We start from the raw sequence: 15,129 nt of genomic DNA on the forward strand, positions 1-15,129 counted from the left end.
TACTTTTGTTTTAATAGTGTCGTTACTTGTTATTATATTGGTTGCTTATAAATTTTTTTCAGAATATTGTAAATATTATTTTCGAACATTGAAAAAATTGTATATTAAATTTTATTTTTGAATTTTATATTTTAAATGATTTATAATACTAGAAAATTTTATATTAATTTTTTTAATTTTTATTTGAAAAAAGATAACGATTTTTCATCATTGTAAAACTATTGTCTTTGCCTTCAGCAACAATAATTTTTAACTGTTGTCTTCAAGCTATCCCTTTAATAACATGACTTTTAACAACAATTCTAAAGGGGCTACTATAATTGTGAAAAATTGTTATTATTAGTCTTTTTATTGTAGCGCTTTATGTATAGCGCTTTATGGGTATGTTACAAATAGTGAGATAATGGATTGATAAAAGAGAGCAGAATCTCTGATCAAGAGTTAATGAATCTGTTTTTATATTTGTTTATTTTATAGGGTGTTAAAAGGAACTGAGCCCTGATAATTAGAAAATCTAATCGAGAGGATGTTGTGAAGTATAGTCCAATGAGTTGAAGATTTGATCGAGACGATGTAGGATAACAAAACCTAGTAAGTTGAAAATTCGATCAGGACAACGTAGGGGAGCAGAGTCATATAAACAATGTAGGAGAGCAGAGCCCTTGGGCTCGGGTCCGATCGGCTCTCTGATGATTTGATCGACATTTTATTTGAGTTGACCAATATTTAAACCTCAACTTCTAGGTGAACTAAACAATTGACCTTCTTCTGATCCTAAGGTTACTCGTATTTTTATCGTAACACTATGGTCCATAGGAAATTTTCATGAAATCGAGACCTTCATCATTATTTATTTGAAGAGATGGATACCGGATTTAAAAAAAAAAAACAGAAAAGAAATTTATATAACCGGACAAATGAGGCAGGTTGTTCTGTTTAGCTGTAAAGCTTTAGTTTAGCTGAAATAACAAACAACATTATCGAAACGCGTTTAATTAAGAGCAAAGCGTGTTGAAGGTGGGAGTACGTGCTGAAGAAAGCTTCCTGCTTGCCCCCTAATTAAGATCCTTGTGTTCCTGTTTTAATTCAGTTATAAATTACATGCTTCACATAGATTTCACTCCATCATCGTCTTCATTTCCAATTTTTATCCAAAAAGATTTTTTTTTTGAAAAAAAAAAAATCATTTTCATACCCTTCCTTTCTCGAAGTAGACAAATCATGGCGGCAAAGAAGAAAGCAACGCCGTCGTCCGCCGCAGGGCGCCGCCCATCGAGGCTATTGCACCTGGCCGTTCTGTAGATGCGCAAGGGCGGCGCGTTCAGGCGCGGCATCTTCGTCGAGCTCCGCCTCCTCCCCGGCTACCTCAAGGGCCTCAGACCCGGGGCCAGCGCGCCGCCGCCGGCGACCAGCTCCGTTACGGGGAGCGGGAGTTCTCGTTCCAGGAAACACCCATCATCAGATTCAAGACGCCCTCTGCGCGCTTCCTCCGTTTCCCCTGGATCGCCGACCCGCCCGCGGCCGACGACCACGTAGAAGACTTCTTCGTCGCCTACGACAGCGAGGCGGAAGACTTCAAATATTAAATTCGTTATTTGTTGAAGGGTTTAGCCGTTACATAGTTAACCGAAAAAAAACGGGCTCGTTATTTTTATACCATTTTATGGAAAATAATTTTATTTTAATCAATTAAAACTATTAGATTTAATATTTTACACGATTTACATAAAGAATTAATTCTTGCAGTTTTAATTTTTAAAAATAGAAAAAGAAACGCCCTTTCTATTTTTTTCATTATTTAATTTGTGAAAAAACTGTAAATCGATCGTTTTTTATGTCGATTCACAGGTGACGACCAAAAAAGATAAGAGAGAGATGACATGATTCGTTGCGACCTCCTCTCTTCCCCGCCCCCTCCACTCCCTTCCTCGAATCCAAATCCAAGCTCTCTCCACCGGAACCCTACCCTTGTCCTTTGCCCTAAACTTTCGTCTCCGATTTCCCGTTGTGGCGCTCGCAGAAGCTCGTCCTTTTGCCAGGTTACTGGGGGCGACGGCGGTGGCAGTTCCTCTGGGGACGAGAACGCGGAGCCCATCCGTGCTGGAAGATTCAAGTTCCGAGATGGCAGCAGAAGAGGCGGAGACCAAGATGAGGGAAACCCATGGAGGAGCAAAAAGAGGCGGTGGTGGTCTGACGATTCTCAGATTGATGTTGATGAGGACTTCGAAGACTTTGATGATGACCCTACGGATCCCTGGGATATGATTTGGATCTTTAAGGTATTGCTACTCTCAGTAGTTTTGTCTCGCTTGAGTTTTTTTCCTTTAAAATGAACATTTACATTTTACGACCTAATTCGATACTGTGATGATGCTCTTGTGAGGTTAAATGTTAAGCTATTATAGTTGAATTTGTGGGATAGTTATTGTGATTACAGTCTTATAATTTTTTGGGATTTATTTTATCTAGATAGAATAAAAGTCAGTTGTATAGTCAGAGATAAAGTGCAAAATAATCTTTAATCTTTGACATTGTTGATTCTAAATAACTTGTGGCAAATATACTGCAGGATAATTTCACAAATGTAATGGCATTGAGGAAAATTTACAAATGATTCCAATGATGAATTTAACAGAATTTGACATCTTGGCTGTGTTTTTTTATTTTTGTCTCTGAAATAACCTGAACTATCCTTGAAAAAGGAACCATAATTTACAAATATAGAAAGTAAAGGGACCTGAAACTAACTATGCCAACTTCAAATTTGCCACTCACAGGAAGCTGGTTAGTAATTTGATGAGGTGATCTTTTCATGACTAGAATTGAAGGTAGGAAAGGATCCACTCTCAACAGCTACTAGGTTAAGTTAGTGTAAGAAACTGTGCCACAAGGAATTGAGTTTCAAGTCTTCTACCATCATTAAACTTGAAAGAAAAAAGTGTGCATGCTTGTTTTTCTCCTTTCTTTGTATTCAATGTGGCAGCCAACTCCAATGGTTACCCATCAGATGTAGGCCTCTGTTGTGTAGTCTTACCAATTCTGCAACCTAGATGCTCTATTTCACTGCCTTGGAGCATGTAAAACCATACATGAAGGGGTTCTGATGCAGCTGGAGTGACAAAAAAGACAAAACTGTCTCTCCCATCCACATCTCTTGAATTGTATGCCTCCGCCTGTGTCATAACAAAAGAATAACCATAGAACAGCTAAAATTTTATTAGTAAGAAGGATAATTCAACAAGTTGATATTGAGATTCCTTTTAAAACCCTAACCATGACCCAAACTTCGAAATTGATGCACACAATCAATTCCTAAAATAACTTATCCTACTCAAACCAAATGTAAGTTTACTTTGTCTTGACTATTTGATATTTTTTTTCTTTATAATATTCAATCGTGATTTAGAACTTCTAAAAATCTTAAAAGTTTAAAAAATGCATTTTTTTTTAATTCATATGCATCAAGTTCATTCATACATCCCAAATTCATTTACATTATGCAACATGTCAGTACTCCAATGTCAGTTGTGTCTCTTTTGCATGTCAATGGGGATGCTAGCATCACATTCAAATAGTCATACATATCTGTAAATCAAATATAAATAGATAATGTTCACAAAAGACAGCCTCTATCATCATTTGAGGAAGGTGCCCGTCAACAAAAATGAGAAATCAATTAATTCATTGTTTGAGTGTTGTGAACTCTATCTGTTACTATAAGAAGCATATTACATTAGTTAGTGAGACAAGAGAAAAAAAGGGTATTCTTCAATGTGTAAGTCAAAACTTTCCTGAGGTTGTTTTTAGGTGCAGAACTTTGTGATATGTTAATAGCTTGAATGTTTTGTCAGTGTTATATATTTTCTTTGAACATATTTTTAACTGAATTTTGATTCGGAAAATGGTGTTAGCAGGTGTTCAAATCTTATGGCTATTTTCTACCAGCTATTATAGTTTCGATGCTTCTTACAACCGGTCCAAAAGCGTTCTTGTTGGCCTTGGCATTACCTCTTGGCCAATCGGCAATCTCTCTAGCAATTGACAAGGTGTGGGGAAAGGCAGAAGATGGTCCACGAACCAAGACTAAGGCCAGGAAGAGAGAATTCACAAGGTCGAATTGGGGGTTTGGAAGGCGATGGCAGGATCAAGGTAGTGAGGATGAGGAAGGAAACAATGGTTATCAGTCATGGGTGTCAGCAGATACTGGTGTTACTGGAGCAACAACCTCTGGAACTAGTTTAGGGGGATGGGATGAACTAGATATACATGGCAGAGGCAACACTAATGGCTATGCGAGACGCCAAAGAGAAGGACCATCAAAAAAAGATTTATCCCAGTTTAAGCCCACTAGAAAGGGGAAGTTGTCCAAGAGGGGAAGGTACAAGGACGAGCCTCTGTTGTTAAGACTGTTGATTGCAATTTTCCCATTCTTGGCATCTTGGACCAGGATATTGTGATAAATTGAACAGTTTAAACGTTGTGATATCGTTTCAAACTGTTCATTCCTCATTGATGAACATAGAGAGCACGATATCTCTTCTGAAGTACTTACTGGCCAACCAACTCAACAAATTGTTTTGTCTCACCTTCTGTTGAAATCCTTTAACACATGACCTCCCTTTGGCACCTTGTATTGTCCTGGCATGTGTTTGGCAAAACTCGGTCTCAATGTAAATAAAACCCCATTTCATGAATATTTTCATAGCTTGTGGCTATACCTTGGTCCACTTGGTCTTAAAGTTAATTCTCAACGGGTGTAAAATATCTAGTTGGATATTTGACTTCTCTCATGTAAAGGGTCGTTATATTAGAGCAAAATGTTTTTCATAATTTATCTGTCTGTATCTAGTCAGGAGGCCGATGATACTGGATTGCTTGAGATGATTGTTATCCTCTTTTACTCCAATTGATATGAAACCACTTGTGTGATGCCTTGGTGGATGTGAAATTGTGTCTCTGAAATAGATCGGGGATGGTGATTCGATTAGAATATCTCTTGTTGATCCAAAATATTACTGCAAGTTGTTGATTTGTAAGCTTCTTAGCAAGTGGAAAGAGCAACAAGGTGAGTGACCAGTAGAGAGACAAAAGAGAAGGTCACATGGAGGTCTACTTTGTCGATCCTTCACCCCTTTAGCAACAAAGAAGGCACAGTAGAGCGCGTCATGATGAAAGGTCGGTGTCTGTTTTACCTGATTGAGCGGCTAAATTCATTCCTCAGTTTGTAATTTTTATTGACCAAACCAAATTAAGGTGACGTTTGATTCTTTCCTAACAAACAGAATCGAAATGAGAATCATAATATTATGGAATGAAAATGGTATGAGTATAGGTATTATTATTAAAAATAATATTTGATTAGTTGAATATTTTCTATCAGAATGAATTTAAATTTCCTTTTTTACTTTTAGAGAAAAAAATTAAATGTGAGAGAAAGTTGAATGTGAGAGAAAAAATACAATGAGAGAGAATAATGAAAGAGAAACTCTAATGAGAGAAAAAATGCGATGGGAAAGAATGAAGAGGGAAAAAGTATGTTGAGAGAAAATGAGGAAAGAGAGCGATGGAAAAGAGCATTATTAAAGAGGATGAGGAGTGAGAAAATATGATAAGAGAGAAAGTATGATGAGAGAGAATAAAGAGATATAAAGTGTGGTGAGAGAAAATGAGGAGAGAGAATGTATTATGGGAGAAATTAGGAGAAAGAAAGTATGATGAGAGAAAAACTGTGATAAGAGAGAAAGTGTGATGAGAAAAAAGATAAAAGAAACTGATGGGAGAGAAAGTATCATGAGAGAAAATGAGGGAGAAAGTATGATGAGAGAGAGGATGACGAGAGAGAAGATGTAATGAGAGAAAGTGATGGGAGAGATTGAGGAGAGAGAATGTATAATAAGAAAAAATTGATGAACGAGAGCGTAATGGAAGAGAAAAAGTATGACGAAAGAGGATGAAGAGAGATAAAATAGAATGAGAGAGAAAATATGATGGAAGAGAATGAAGAGAAAGAAAGTGTGACAAGAGAAATACGATGGGAGAGAATGAAAAGAGATAATGTGTTACGAGAGAAAATGAGGCGAGAGAGTATATGATGAGAGAGATTGAGGAGAAAGTATAATGAGAGAGAAATTGTGATGATAGAATGAGGAGAGAAAAAGTATAATGAGAGAGAACAAGAAAAGAAAAAGTGATATAAAAAAATGAACAAATATGTTAAGAGTATTTTCGTCCAAAATTTAATTTTCATTCTCATCAAAACCTAAGGGAGGAGGTGAGTTTCATCAAACTCAAGTTTTTGGGTTTCATTCAAAAACTTTAATTTCATTCTCATCAACCAAATACAAAGTTTAGGAATAAATTCATTCCCTCATTCTCAGACCCCTAAACTAAACGCCACCTGATTTAGGGGATGAATTACTTTTAATTACGTACAATGAATTTTAAAAGTCTAGGTGTATTCAATCTAGATTTTTATAAACTTTATAGAAATATAGTGATATCTAAATTAAATTTTTATAGAGTTTTAAAAAATTTTGTGATATTCAAATTTACTTTTTAAAACTTTATAAAAAAAATTTTATTATCCAAACTTTCAATATATTTTCTTGGATTCTTCTAAAATTCCTTGGGTACAAATTTTAAAAATAATAATAATAAAAGTCATCTACTCACCCTTGATATTTCTATAGACATTTTAACCGCATACATCTCTCTCTTATTTTTTTTTCCATACCTCTTCGACGTTCTAACCCTCTCACACGCACACCCACAGTAGGATCCTACCGCTGCCCCTTCCTTGTAATCGTCATTGGTGAAGGCCAGCAACGCCCCGTCATATCCTGTCGGCATCGCTCTCTCTTTTCATCTTCTTCTTCTGATTCCCTCGACGTCCTCTCCATCTCTCAGTTTCTTCCTTTCTCTCTAGAAAGCTACATAATCAAGGGGATTCACCGTCAATTTTCAAAAGCATGTTTTTCATAAAATTTTTTGAATCATTATGAATCGAGGCGTCTCACCGTCAATCTAGATTCTCATGCTTATGTATTTATTTTCTATTTTATGTATATTCAAGTGATATTACAAATGAAAGATTCACAAGCTAAATATAATGTAGGGATCACTGAAGAGAACAACGAATTGTTAAAACTCATATTTAAAGCTGCCACGTAAGGATGGCGTGATAGAAGTGGAGTCTTAAACAAAAAAATCGTAGAAACAAAAATATTGTCAATTCTAAACAAAAAAACTTGCAATCGAAAAGACTTTCACACAATATCAAAGTTGTTTAAAGTGGTTAAAACTGAGGTACAACAACTATTGTAAGTTTATGTGTCATAACTTTGATTTTGGATGAGATCCTTAGAAGAAGAAATTCACGACTCTTGAAGAAATATAGAAGGATTATTTTAATGTTAATATTTTCTATTTAAAATAATAAAATTTATATTTATGATTAGAATTATAACTAGCATTAACATTTGTTATTTTTCACCCTTTACCACCTCACTAGAAACTTTGAGAATTGCAAATATTTGAGAATTATGAAGGTTTGAGAATTACAGTTGGAAATGAAATTGCTATATAAAAATATTTGATGGGACTAGGAGATGACACTGATGCAAGAACATTAGAGGTAAGAGGAAATCGAAATACTCATTTGTTAGATGATTACATGTTTGATCATAATATTGGTGAATTCGTACAAAGTGATAGATAAAAATCTTCATACGAGCCTTCATTTTTCGATGAGTCTGCTCCACCATTACCATCTCAATCCATAAGTTCGAAGTTCCTTCAACCACTAGAAAACGAGATAGGATCGAGCTTGAAGGAAAATCAAGTACTTTCAAGAATATTGATGCAAATGTTATGTATAGACTCTCTCATATTCTTGAGGAGGTGACTTCTAAAATAGAATCAATAAAGAATGCGGGTGAAGGTTGTTGGGATGCTATCAAGGAGGACCCAAACTTGGATCATTGTAGTCGATTTAAAGTACTTGATTTTCTTAATACTCAATCAAAGAAGATCGATTTTTTGAAAATGGCCATTGAAGAGCGTCTATAATGGTTAGACTATAAATTGAATGAATGAATGAATTTTGGGGCATTACTAATAATGAATTTTATTATGTTAAAATTTTATCATATTATTTTGAATTGTGTTCTAGTGATTGAACTAGCAATAATGATTTCTTGGTTCGGATTATTTATAAATTTACCAGTTTCAAGTTGATTATTAACTGTGTCTTATTTTGGTTATAATTGGAATGTTTTTTATAAATTATTAGAGTTTTTTTATTTTAATTTCTTGTTTGATATCAGTTGGTTCATTTAAATGTCAAATATCAACATGTATAAAGTAGAAAAACAAATGGAAGAAAAGATATTAGAAGAAGAATTAAACGAAATGCTTAGGTATTTGTTGGTGGAATTTTATAGGATCCTATGTGTGTTGATTGAATATATAGCTTATATGCATAGTGAACATGTCCATCATTCCTTAAGTAGATGACCAATAATTTCCAAAGGATACGATTATATTCATAGAATATTTAAAGAGGATCCAATGTAACATACTTTCGAGAAATTTATACAATGCACCCTAGTGCATTTTTAAAATCGTGCAACATCCTTAGAGAAAAAAATACCATTGCAAGATATAAGATACATTTGTATTCACAAATACTCAATACTTGTTGGTCACAATACTCAATACTCTTTGATTCATAAAACATTTGACAGATCACAGTACAATACTAGTTAAAACTTCAGCAAAGTGTTGAAAGCATTAAATAACATTGCAACATATATGATGGTTAAGCCTAGATCTATAGTGCCCAAGAGAATAAGGGAGAGTACAAGATTTTTTCCCTACTTTACAGTAAGTAATGAAATTTTTTTATTACTACTATTTCTACTATTATAATCGTTATTCTTTTGTCATTGTTACAAGATTACATTGGAGTTATTGATGACAGTCATTTTCCAATAATGGTGTGTGGATATGATACTAATAGCTATCGTAATCGTTATGGAATGATTTCTCAAAATGTTTTGACAACTTATAACTTTGATTTATAATTCATATATGTGCTCAGTGGGTCAGAGAGATCTGCTCATGATTCAAATATTTTGACAGATGCTTTATCAAAAATTCACGGACTGAAAGTTCCATACGGTATATATATTTTGTTCTATATGTTATTTGCTTATTTTATGTTATTTTTTTGTAATTTTTTAAAATTACATATGTTATTTATATTTTGTTGTTTGATTCCATGAACATAGTTTGATAGGTTAATATTTTTTAGTGGATGGTGGAATCCTCTCCCGGAATTCACTGGCCAAGGTCGTCACCCAGAAAATGAAAAAGAGTTGTTCAAGTTTCGTCATGCTTCCTTGAGGAGCAACATTAAAAGGATATTTGGAATATTTAAATTACGGTTTAAAATATTCAAAAGAGCTCCTCCATTTTCATATATAACACAAATCGAGATGTTTTGGCTCGTACTGGATTGCATAATTTTCTTCGCAAGAAGTTTTATTTTGATAAATTTTCAGTTGAACTAGATAATAAAGTTTCATCATCCTTGCCAGAACAAGTTCATGCTGTTGATTGCTTTAATCAACTATTTGCTACTCAAGAACAACAACGAGCAAATGTCAATGCGTGGTAAGATAAAATACAAATTGAATATGGAACGATGTTCATTATATTGGCAATAGCGAACCTTAGATTTTTTTTTCTTTACTGTAAATCCACAAGTTTCTATGAAAAAGTTTATAAATATCTGTAAAAATCTTGCCAAAAAATCTATAGAACTCAATAGAATTTTTTTCATAACTATATGAGATTCTATAAAAGTCAATAAAAATCTATCATTAAAAAATCAATTAAAGTCATAAATCTCTTGATTGAATACACCCCTCTTAGTTTCCATTTCACAGATAATACAATTAATCAAATACACAGATATTTTTCGATTCAACTGGACCAACCACCCTATTGATTCTCTCGTTGTGTAAACTTGTCCCAGTCTACTCATTAGTCTAATTGAAATACATTCAACTTACTCACTCACGAGGTAGTTTGGTTTGATTGTTTCATTTGAGGAAAAAATATTGAAAATTTCAATATATCACATATAATATATCGATATATATCAAATATATTAATATCAACGATATATTAAAAAAAATTGATATGGTATAATACCTATCAAAAATTTTAATATCGGTATCGAAATTTTAATATGAACGATATGAAATTTATATCATATTGAAAATTTGATATGCTAAATTTGTTATATATTAAAATTTTCAGAAATTGGTACAATATAACATATCATCTCTAATTTCACTTGTATAATTTATCTTTGGTCTCTTCCATACAAAAAAAATAATGATGGTAGAATAAAATATCTTCTATGATTTATTCATTTATATTTTATTATGGGTCGATATTTTATTATGGGTCGATGATATTAAACTGCTTAGAATGAGTAATGTTGTAAGGTTGTAAATATAGTCTCACATTAAAAACATATGGGAAAGATCATGGATTTATAAGAAAAAAATATCTCCATTGGTATGAGGCCTTTTGGGGAGAGTCCAAGAGCAAAACCATGAGGTCTTAGGCCCAAAGTAGACAATATCATATCATTGTGTAGATATCTAAATTCTTTTCGATCCTACAATTGATATCAGAGCCCGGACTGCCAGAAGGTTTAACCGCCGACTGTGCACAAGAGCTATGATCTAATTGAGCCATGTGAGTACAATATTGACCTCGAACAAAGGAAGTGGGGACTCCTATATTCGGATCAAGAGGACCAGACACCAGGCAGGAAGTCCTAGTTGCGACTAGGCAAGGAAGTCCTAGTAGGTCGGGTGGACCGAGGGGCAGGAAGACCTGTTGGATCGATGATCGAACGTGGGAAGCTTGTGGTCCTTTGTTTGAGGGGGGATTGTTGGGGTTATAAGGTTGCAAACATAGTCCCACATTGAAAATACATGAGAAAGATCATGGGTTTATAAGAGAAAAATATCTCCATTGGTATGAGGCCTTTTGAGGAGAGTTCAAGAGTAAAACCATGAGGGCTTAAGTCTAAAGTAGACAATATCATACCATTATGTAGTTATCTAAATTCTTTTCGATCCTACAGTAATATCATATTTTTTTTTTTTTTTTTGCTCTAACTCAATTTATCTATATAAATGAAGTATTTACTAGATTTGATTAACTATTAAATGAATATTTAGCGTGAACCAATCGAGTAGAATGATTAAATTAAATGTATCGAATGACAAAATCAAGTTGAGCATTGATAATAGATTAAGAAGACTAAATACACTAAATTAATTAAAAGTATGATATTAAAATTAGATTTAATATAATTTCAAATGAGAATATCAACTACGATGGAGAATTACAGAATTAGTCTAGTAATCTAAATTCAAAAAAAAAATCCACTGTTTAATTGAACGAAACAAATTGAATATGAATCAGACCGAGCAAACCAAATGAATCAAAGTGAATCGATTAATCCAAACATATTAAATGAAACAGACTAAACTAAAGAAAGAAACACCAATTAACTTAGAGGAAGGACCACTCTAACTGAACCAAATGTATTCAAATCATTAAGACACATTAAATTTATTTAAAAAAATTAAATATAACTGAACCAGGTTTAATATTACAATGAAATTATAAAAAAATGCTTTATTTTATTTTATTTCATTTCAATTTATTTCTATTGATTTTGCTCCAATCTTATAGTACCCTGTGTACTTGACGGTCAGTTAGAGCATCCACAATGTCATTCATCTCTGAACGATTAATGTTGATGTGGCATATTTTTTTGCTATTGTAATTGATACAGTGCATAATGGTTAGGTCCGATTAGGTTAGAAAGTCAGAAGTTAAGAGCGCGTAGTAGTCAAAAGTTAAGGGGACGTGTCAGTTAGAATTCAGGGGACGTGACAATCAGTAGTCAGGAGTGTTAGATTGTATACTAAAAGTCTAGCTTTTGTATAAACATTTATTTTGAAATAAGAATTATATTGATCAAATGTCTACATTTATATGCTAAGTGTAGTTGTTCATTTAATTTATATTAAAGATAACATGGTGTGTGGTGTCACACAGAAGATCATGTTATTAGTTCCTTATAAATTATAAATAGTTGCTCACAACCAAAATGGAATGAGACAAACTATTGGAATGATTGTAGTGTAATTTGATATTAGTTTATCTTGACTATAAAATTACACTAGTACGCTCTGAGTGTATTGAGCAGGAACATTTGAGGTAGTTTCTTTTTATACTGACTGTTAAAAAGAACGATACCTCCGTTATTATGGAAGTATGTACTCTTAATCATGATATAATAATAAGCACATATACTTAATATTTATTTCTTTAATTTATCAAAGGGTGAAATTTAGTTCGTTAAATCAATAGGCCCGATAAGTTGAGAAATGATATTATTTATATGGTGTGTTGTTGATTATAGAATGAAACTGTGTCCTAGTAATATAAGTTGATGGTGTCCCCTTGAGGAGCTCATAAGGATTGTCATGTAAACTCTGCAGGTGGATTTAGTCCGACATGACAATAAGGTTGAGTGGTATTACTCTTGGAGCTAAGATATTAATTAAGTGAGTTGTCAGTAACTCATTTAATTAGTGAACATTTGATATCTTAAACACATGGAGACTAACACACTCATGATAAGAATGAGCTCATATTGTAATATGGGATTGGTGCGGTAGTGCAATAATAACTCTTTAGTGGTATGAGTTATTATTGATGAACTTGAGTTGGGTCTTCGGGGCGAACACGGGAAGCTCAAGCTCATCGGGAGATCAAAACCAATTCCTCCTCTCGGTCCCTGTTGTAGCCTCTCATTTATAAAGTCTTATATCCACTTAAAGTCAAGCTTCTTACTCATCTTATGGTGGCCAGCCAAGCCAAGGTTGGAGCCCAAGCTAGGGCCGACCAAACCAAGGATTGGAGCCAAGTTTATGGTCGGCCAAGCTTGGAGCCCAAGCTAGGTGGCCGACCACATTAAAATAAAAGGGTGTTTTAATTTTAAAATCTTTTTTTTTGTGGAAGCCGTGGTTTTAAAAGAGAGTTTTTAAATTTTAAAATCTTTCCTTTTATAGTTTTCTGCAAAGGATTAAGAGAAAAGTTTAATATCTTTCCTTATTTGTAGTTAAAAGAAATATTTTAATTTTTGATAAAACTTTCCTTTTTTTTGTAACCATCCACATGTTTTAAAAGAGAAATTTTAATTTATAAAATTTTCCTTTTATAACCAACAAGGGATTTAAAAGAGAAATTTTTTATTAAAATTTCTTATCGGAAACAAATAAAGAAGTTTTGATTTTGTGTTTAAAACTTTCCTTATTTGAAGCACAAGTATATGGCCGACCATGACAGACATTAAAGGAAGTTTTAATTTTTTGTTTTAAAACTTTCCTTTTTTGTCAAGACCAAGGATTATAAAAAAGATGAAGGGGTGTCTCATGAGATAACACATCTTCTATTCCTCTCTTCCAATCCTTGGTGGTCGGCCCTATTCCTTTTCTCTTCTCCTTTTGTTTTCTTCCTTGGTGGTCGATGGCATCTAGTTGGTGATCTCTTGGTGGCGGGTTGCTTGAAGGAGAAGAAGAAGAGAAGGAAGCTCTCTTGTCTAGCATCCCTTGGAGGTTAGTTGGTGGTCGGATCTTGGAAGCAAAGGAAGAAGCTTTGGTGGATTTCATCTTGGAAGATCGTCGCTCACACGACGTCCAAGAGAATGAGAGGAATACAATAGATGATCAAGAGGTCTATAAGTTACAAAAGATATAACTAGTTATTAGTTTCCGCATCATAACTAGTTCATCTTTTGTATAGATCTTGAAAAACCAAACACAAGAGGTTATCGGTTTTAAGTTATCGTTTTGTTATCGATTTTATTGTTCGATTTCATGTTTCGATATTGTGTTTCTATTGAGGTCTCTATAATTAAACCTAATTTACTATAAGAAGTTAAATATCTGATTTCTTTGAAAGACTTTGTCTAGGAAGTGGTGGATGATCTCATACCCAAGAAGGCCTAGTGTCTCGCCATGTTTAACCTGGAAGTTGATCTTTGAAATAGATATTTGATTAACTTCTGTAATATGGTTTAACTTAGGAAGATCACATCGGTTAAACTTAGAGTAAAAATATTAAGTATCGTTTACAATCCAAGTTTAACTTCTGAAGGACAATTTGGATTAATAATGTTAAGCATTGTTTGCAATCCAAATTTAACTTCAGTAGAGCACATGGGTAGGTAGGATAGTTCTATGCTTGTACAAATATTTGTATAGGGGAACTAGGACGGAATTTCGAGTAGTAACCAATAAGGAGGATGTGACAGTCAGTAAGAGAAAGAAAAAGTGGGACTATCTAACGTCACAACCGCATGATTCTCGGTCGGGTACTCACATATCAGGATCTCATATTTGAAACATGATGTGCAACTGGGGTAATGCCTGACCTGATTCAACTGGTCGGGATTTTCCCAGCTCGGTCTACATATCTAGACCTGGTACTCTCAGTAGGCCGACTCCTGGTCGGCTCTTTGGGCAATCCAAAAGGGAAGATGAGGCTCTCACCACAGTTCGTCCCTCTCATCAAGACTCAAGCCAGATGTTATACCTGACAGATTATCCTGAACTGCCCCTAGTCAAACCCAGATGAGACAGAAGGCGCTAGATGATAACAAGGCCAGGGAATTATAACTGCCTGTCAAATAATAACTGCGGTATGACAGAGAATATTCCAATGGTCTGCGGCCATCTATGAATGGAACTTTCTTCCGGTCCATAAGAAGGTGCCACGCGTACTTCATCATCCGACAGATTCTGACACCCGACATTCTCTGACATCTGTCAGTCTCCAGAGGTACACACTGTCATATAAAAAGAGAGGTCCTCTCCCTTGAGTAGGTATGCTCTCTCGCACATTCGTACTTGTTTTCTATTGTTCTTTTTCCTTCATATACTGTTCTTCCGAGGGAAAAATACCTAATTTAAGCGTCGAAGGACCTGCGCCGAGGACTTTTTCCCTGGTGTCTAGTTTCTAACGTTC

The 15,129-nt window shown here is 34.2% G+C and overlaps 1 protein-coding gene across 1 annotated transcript; it reads left to right on the plus strand.

Moving 5' to 3' along the window:
• The first annotated feature begins 1,124 nt into the window (after positions 1 to 1,124).
• On the plus strand, positions 1,125 to 4,830 carry LOC122016092. The gene is made up of 2 exons (XM_042573279.1): positions 1,125 to 2,279; positions 3,915 to 4,830. The coding sequence occupies exons 1-2, from the start codon at positions 1,881 to 1,883 to the stop codon at positions 4,455 to 4,457; spliced, it is 942 nt and encodes a 313-aa protein (XP_042429213.1). The 5' UTR covers positions 1,125 to 1,880; the 3' UTR covers positions 4,458 to 4,830.
• The last annotated feature ends 10,299 nt before the right edge of the window (positions 4,831 to 15,129 follow it).

This window comes from Zingiber officinale, chromosome 8B (genome assembly GCF_018446385.1).
Source record: "Zingiber officinale cultivar Zhangliang chromosome 8B, Zo_v1.1, whole genome shotgun sequence".
Classification (NCBI taxonomy): Eukaryota; Viridiplantae; Streptophyta; class Magnoliopsida; order Zingiberales; family Zingiberaceae; genus Zingiber; species Zingiber officinale.

Coding starts and splice junctions, on each gene's coding strand:
- LOC122016092 (XM_042573279.1), top strand. CDS start 1,881: ATGATTCGTTGCGACCTCCTCTCTTCCCCGCCCCCTCCACTCCCTTCC. Junction 2,280..3,914: donor ATATGATTTGGATCTTTAAG/GTATTGCTACTC, acceptor TGGTGTTAGCAG/GTGTTCAAATCTTATGGCTA.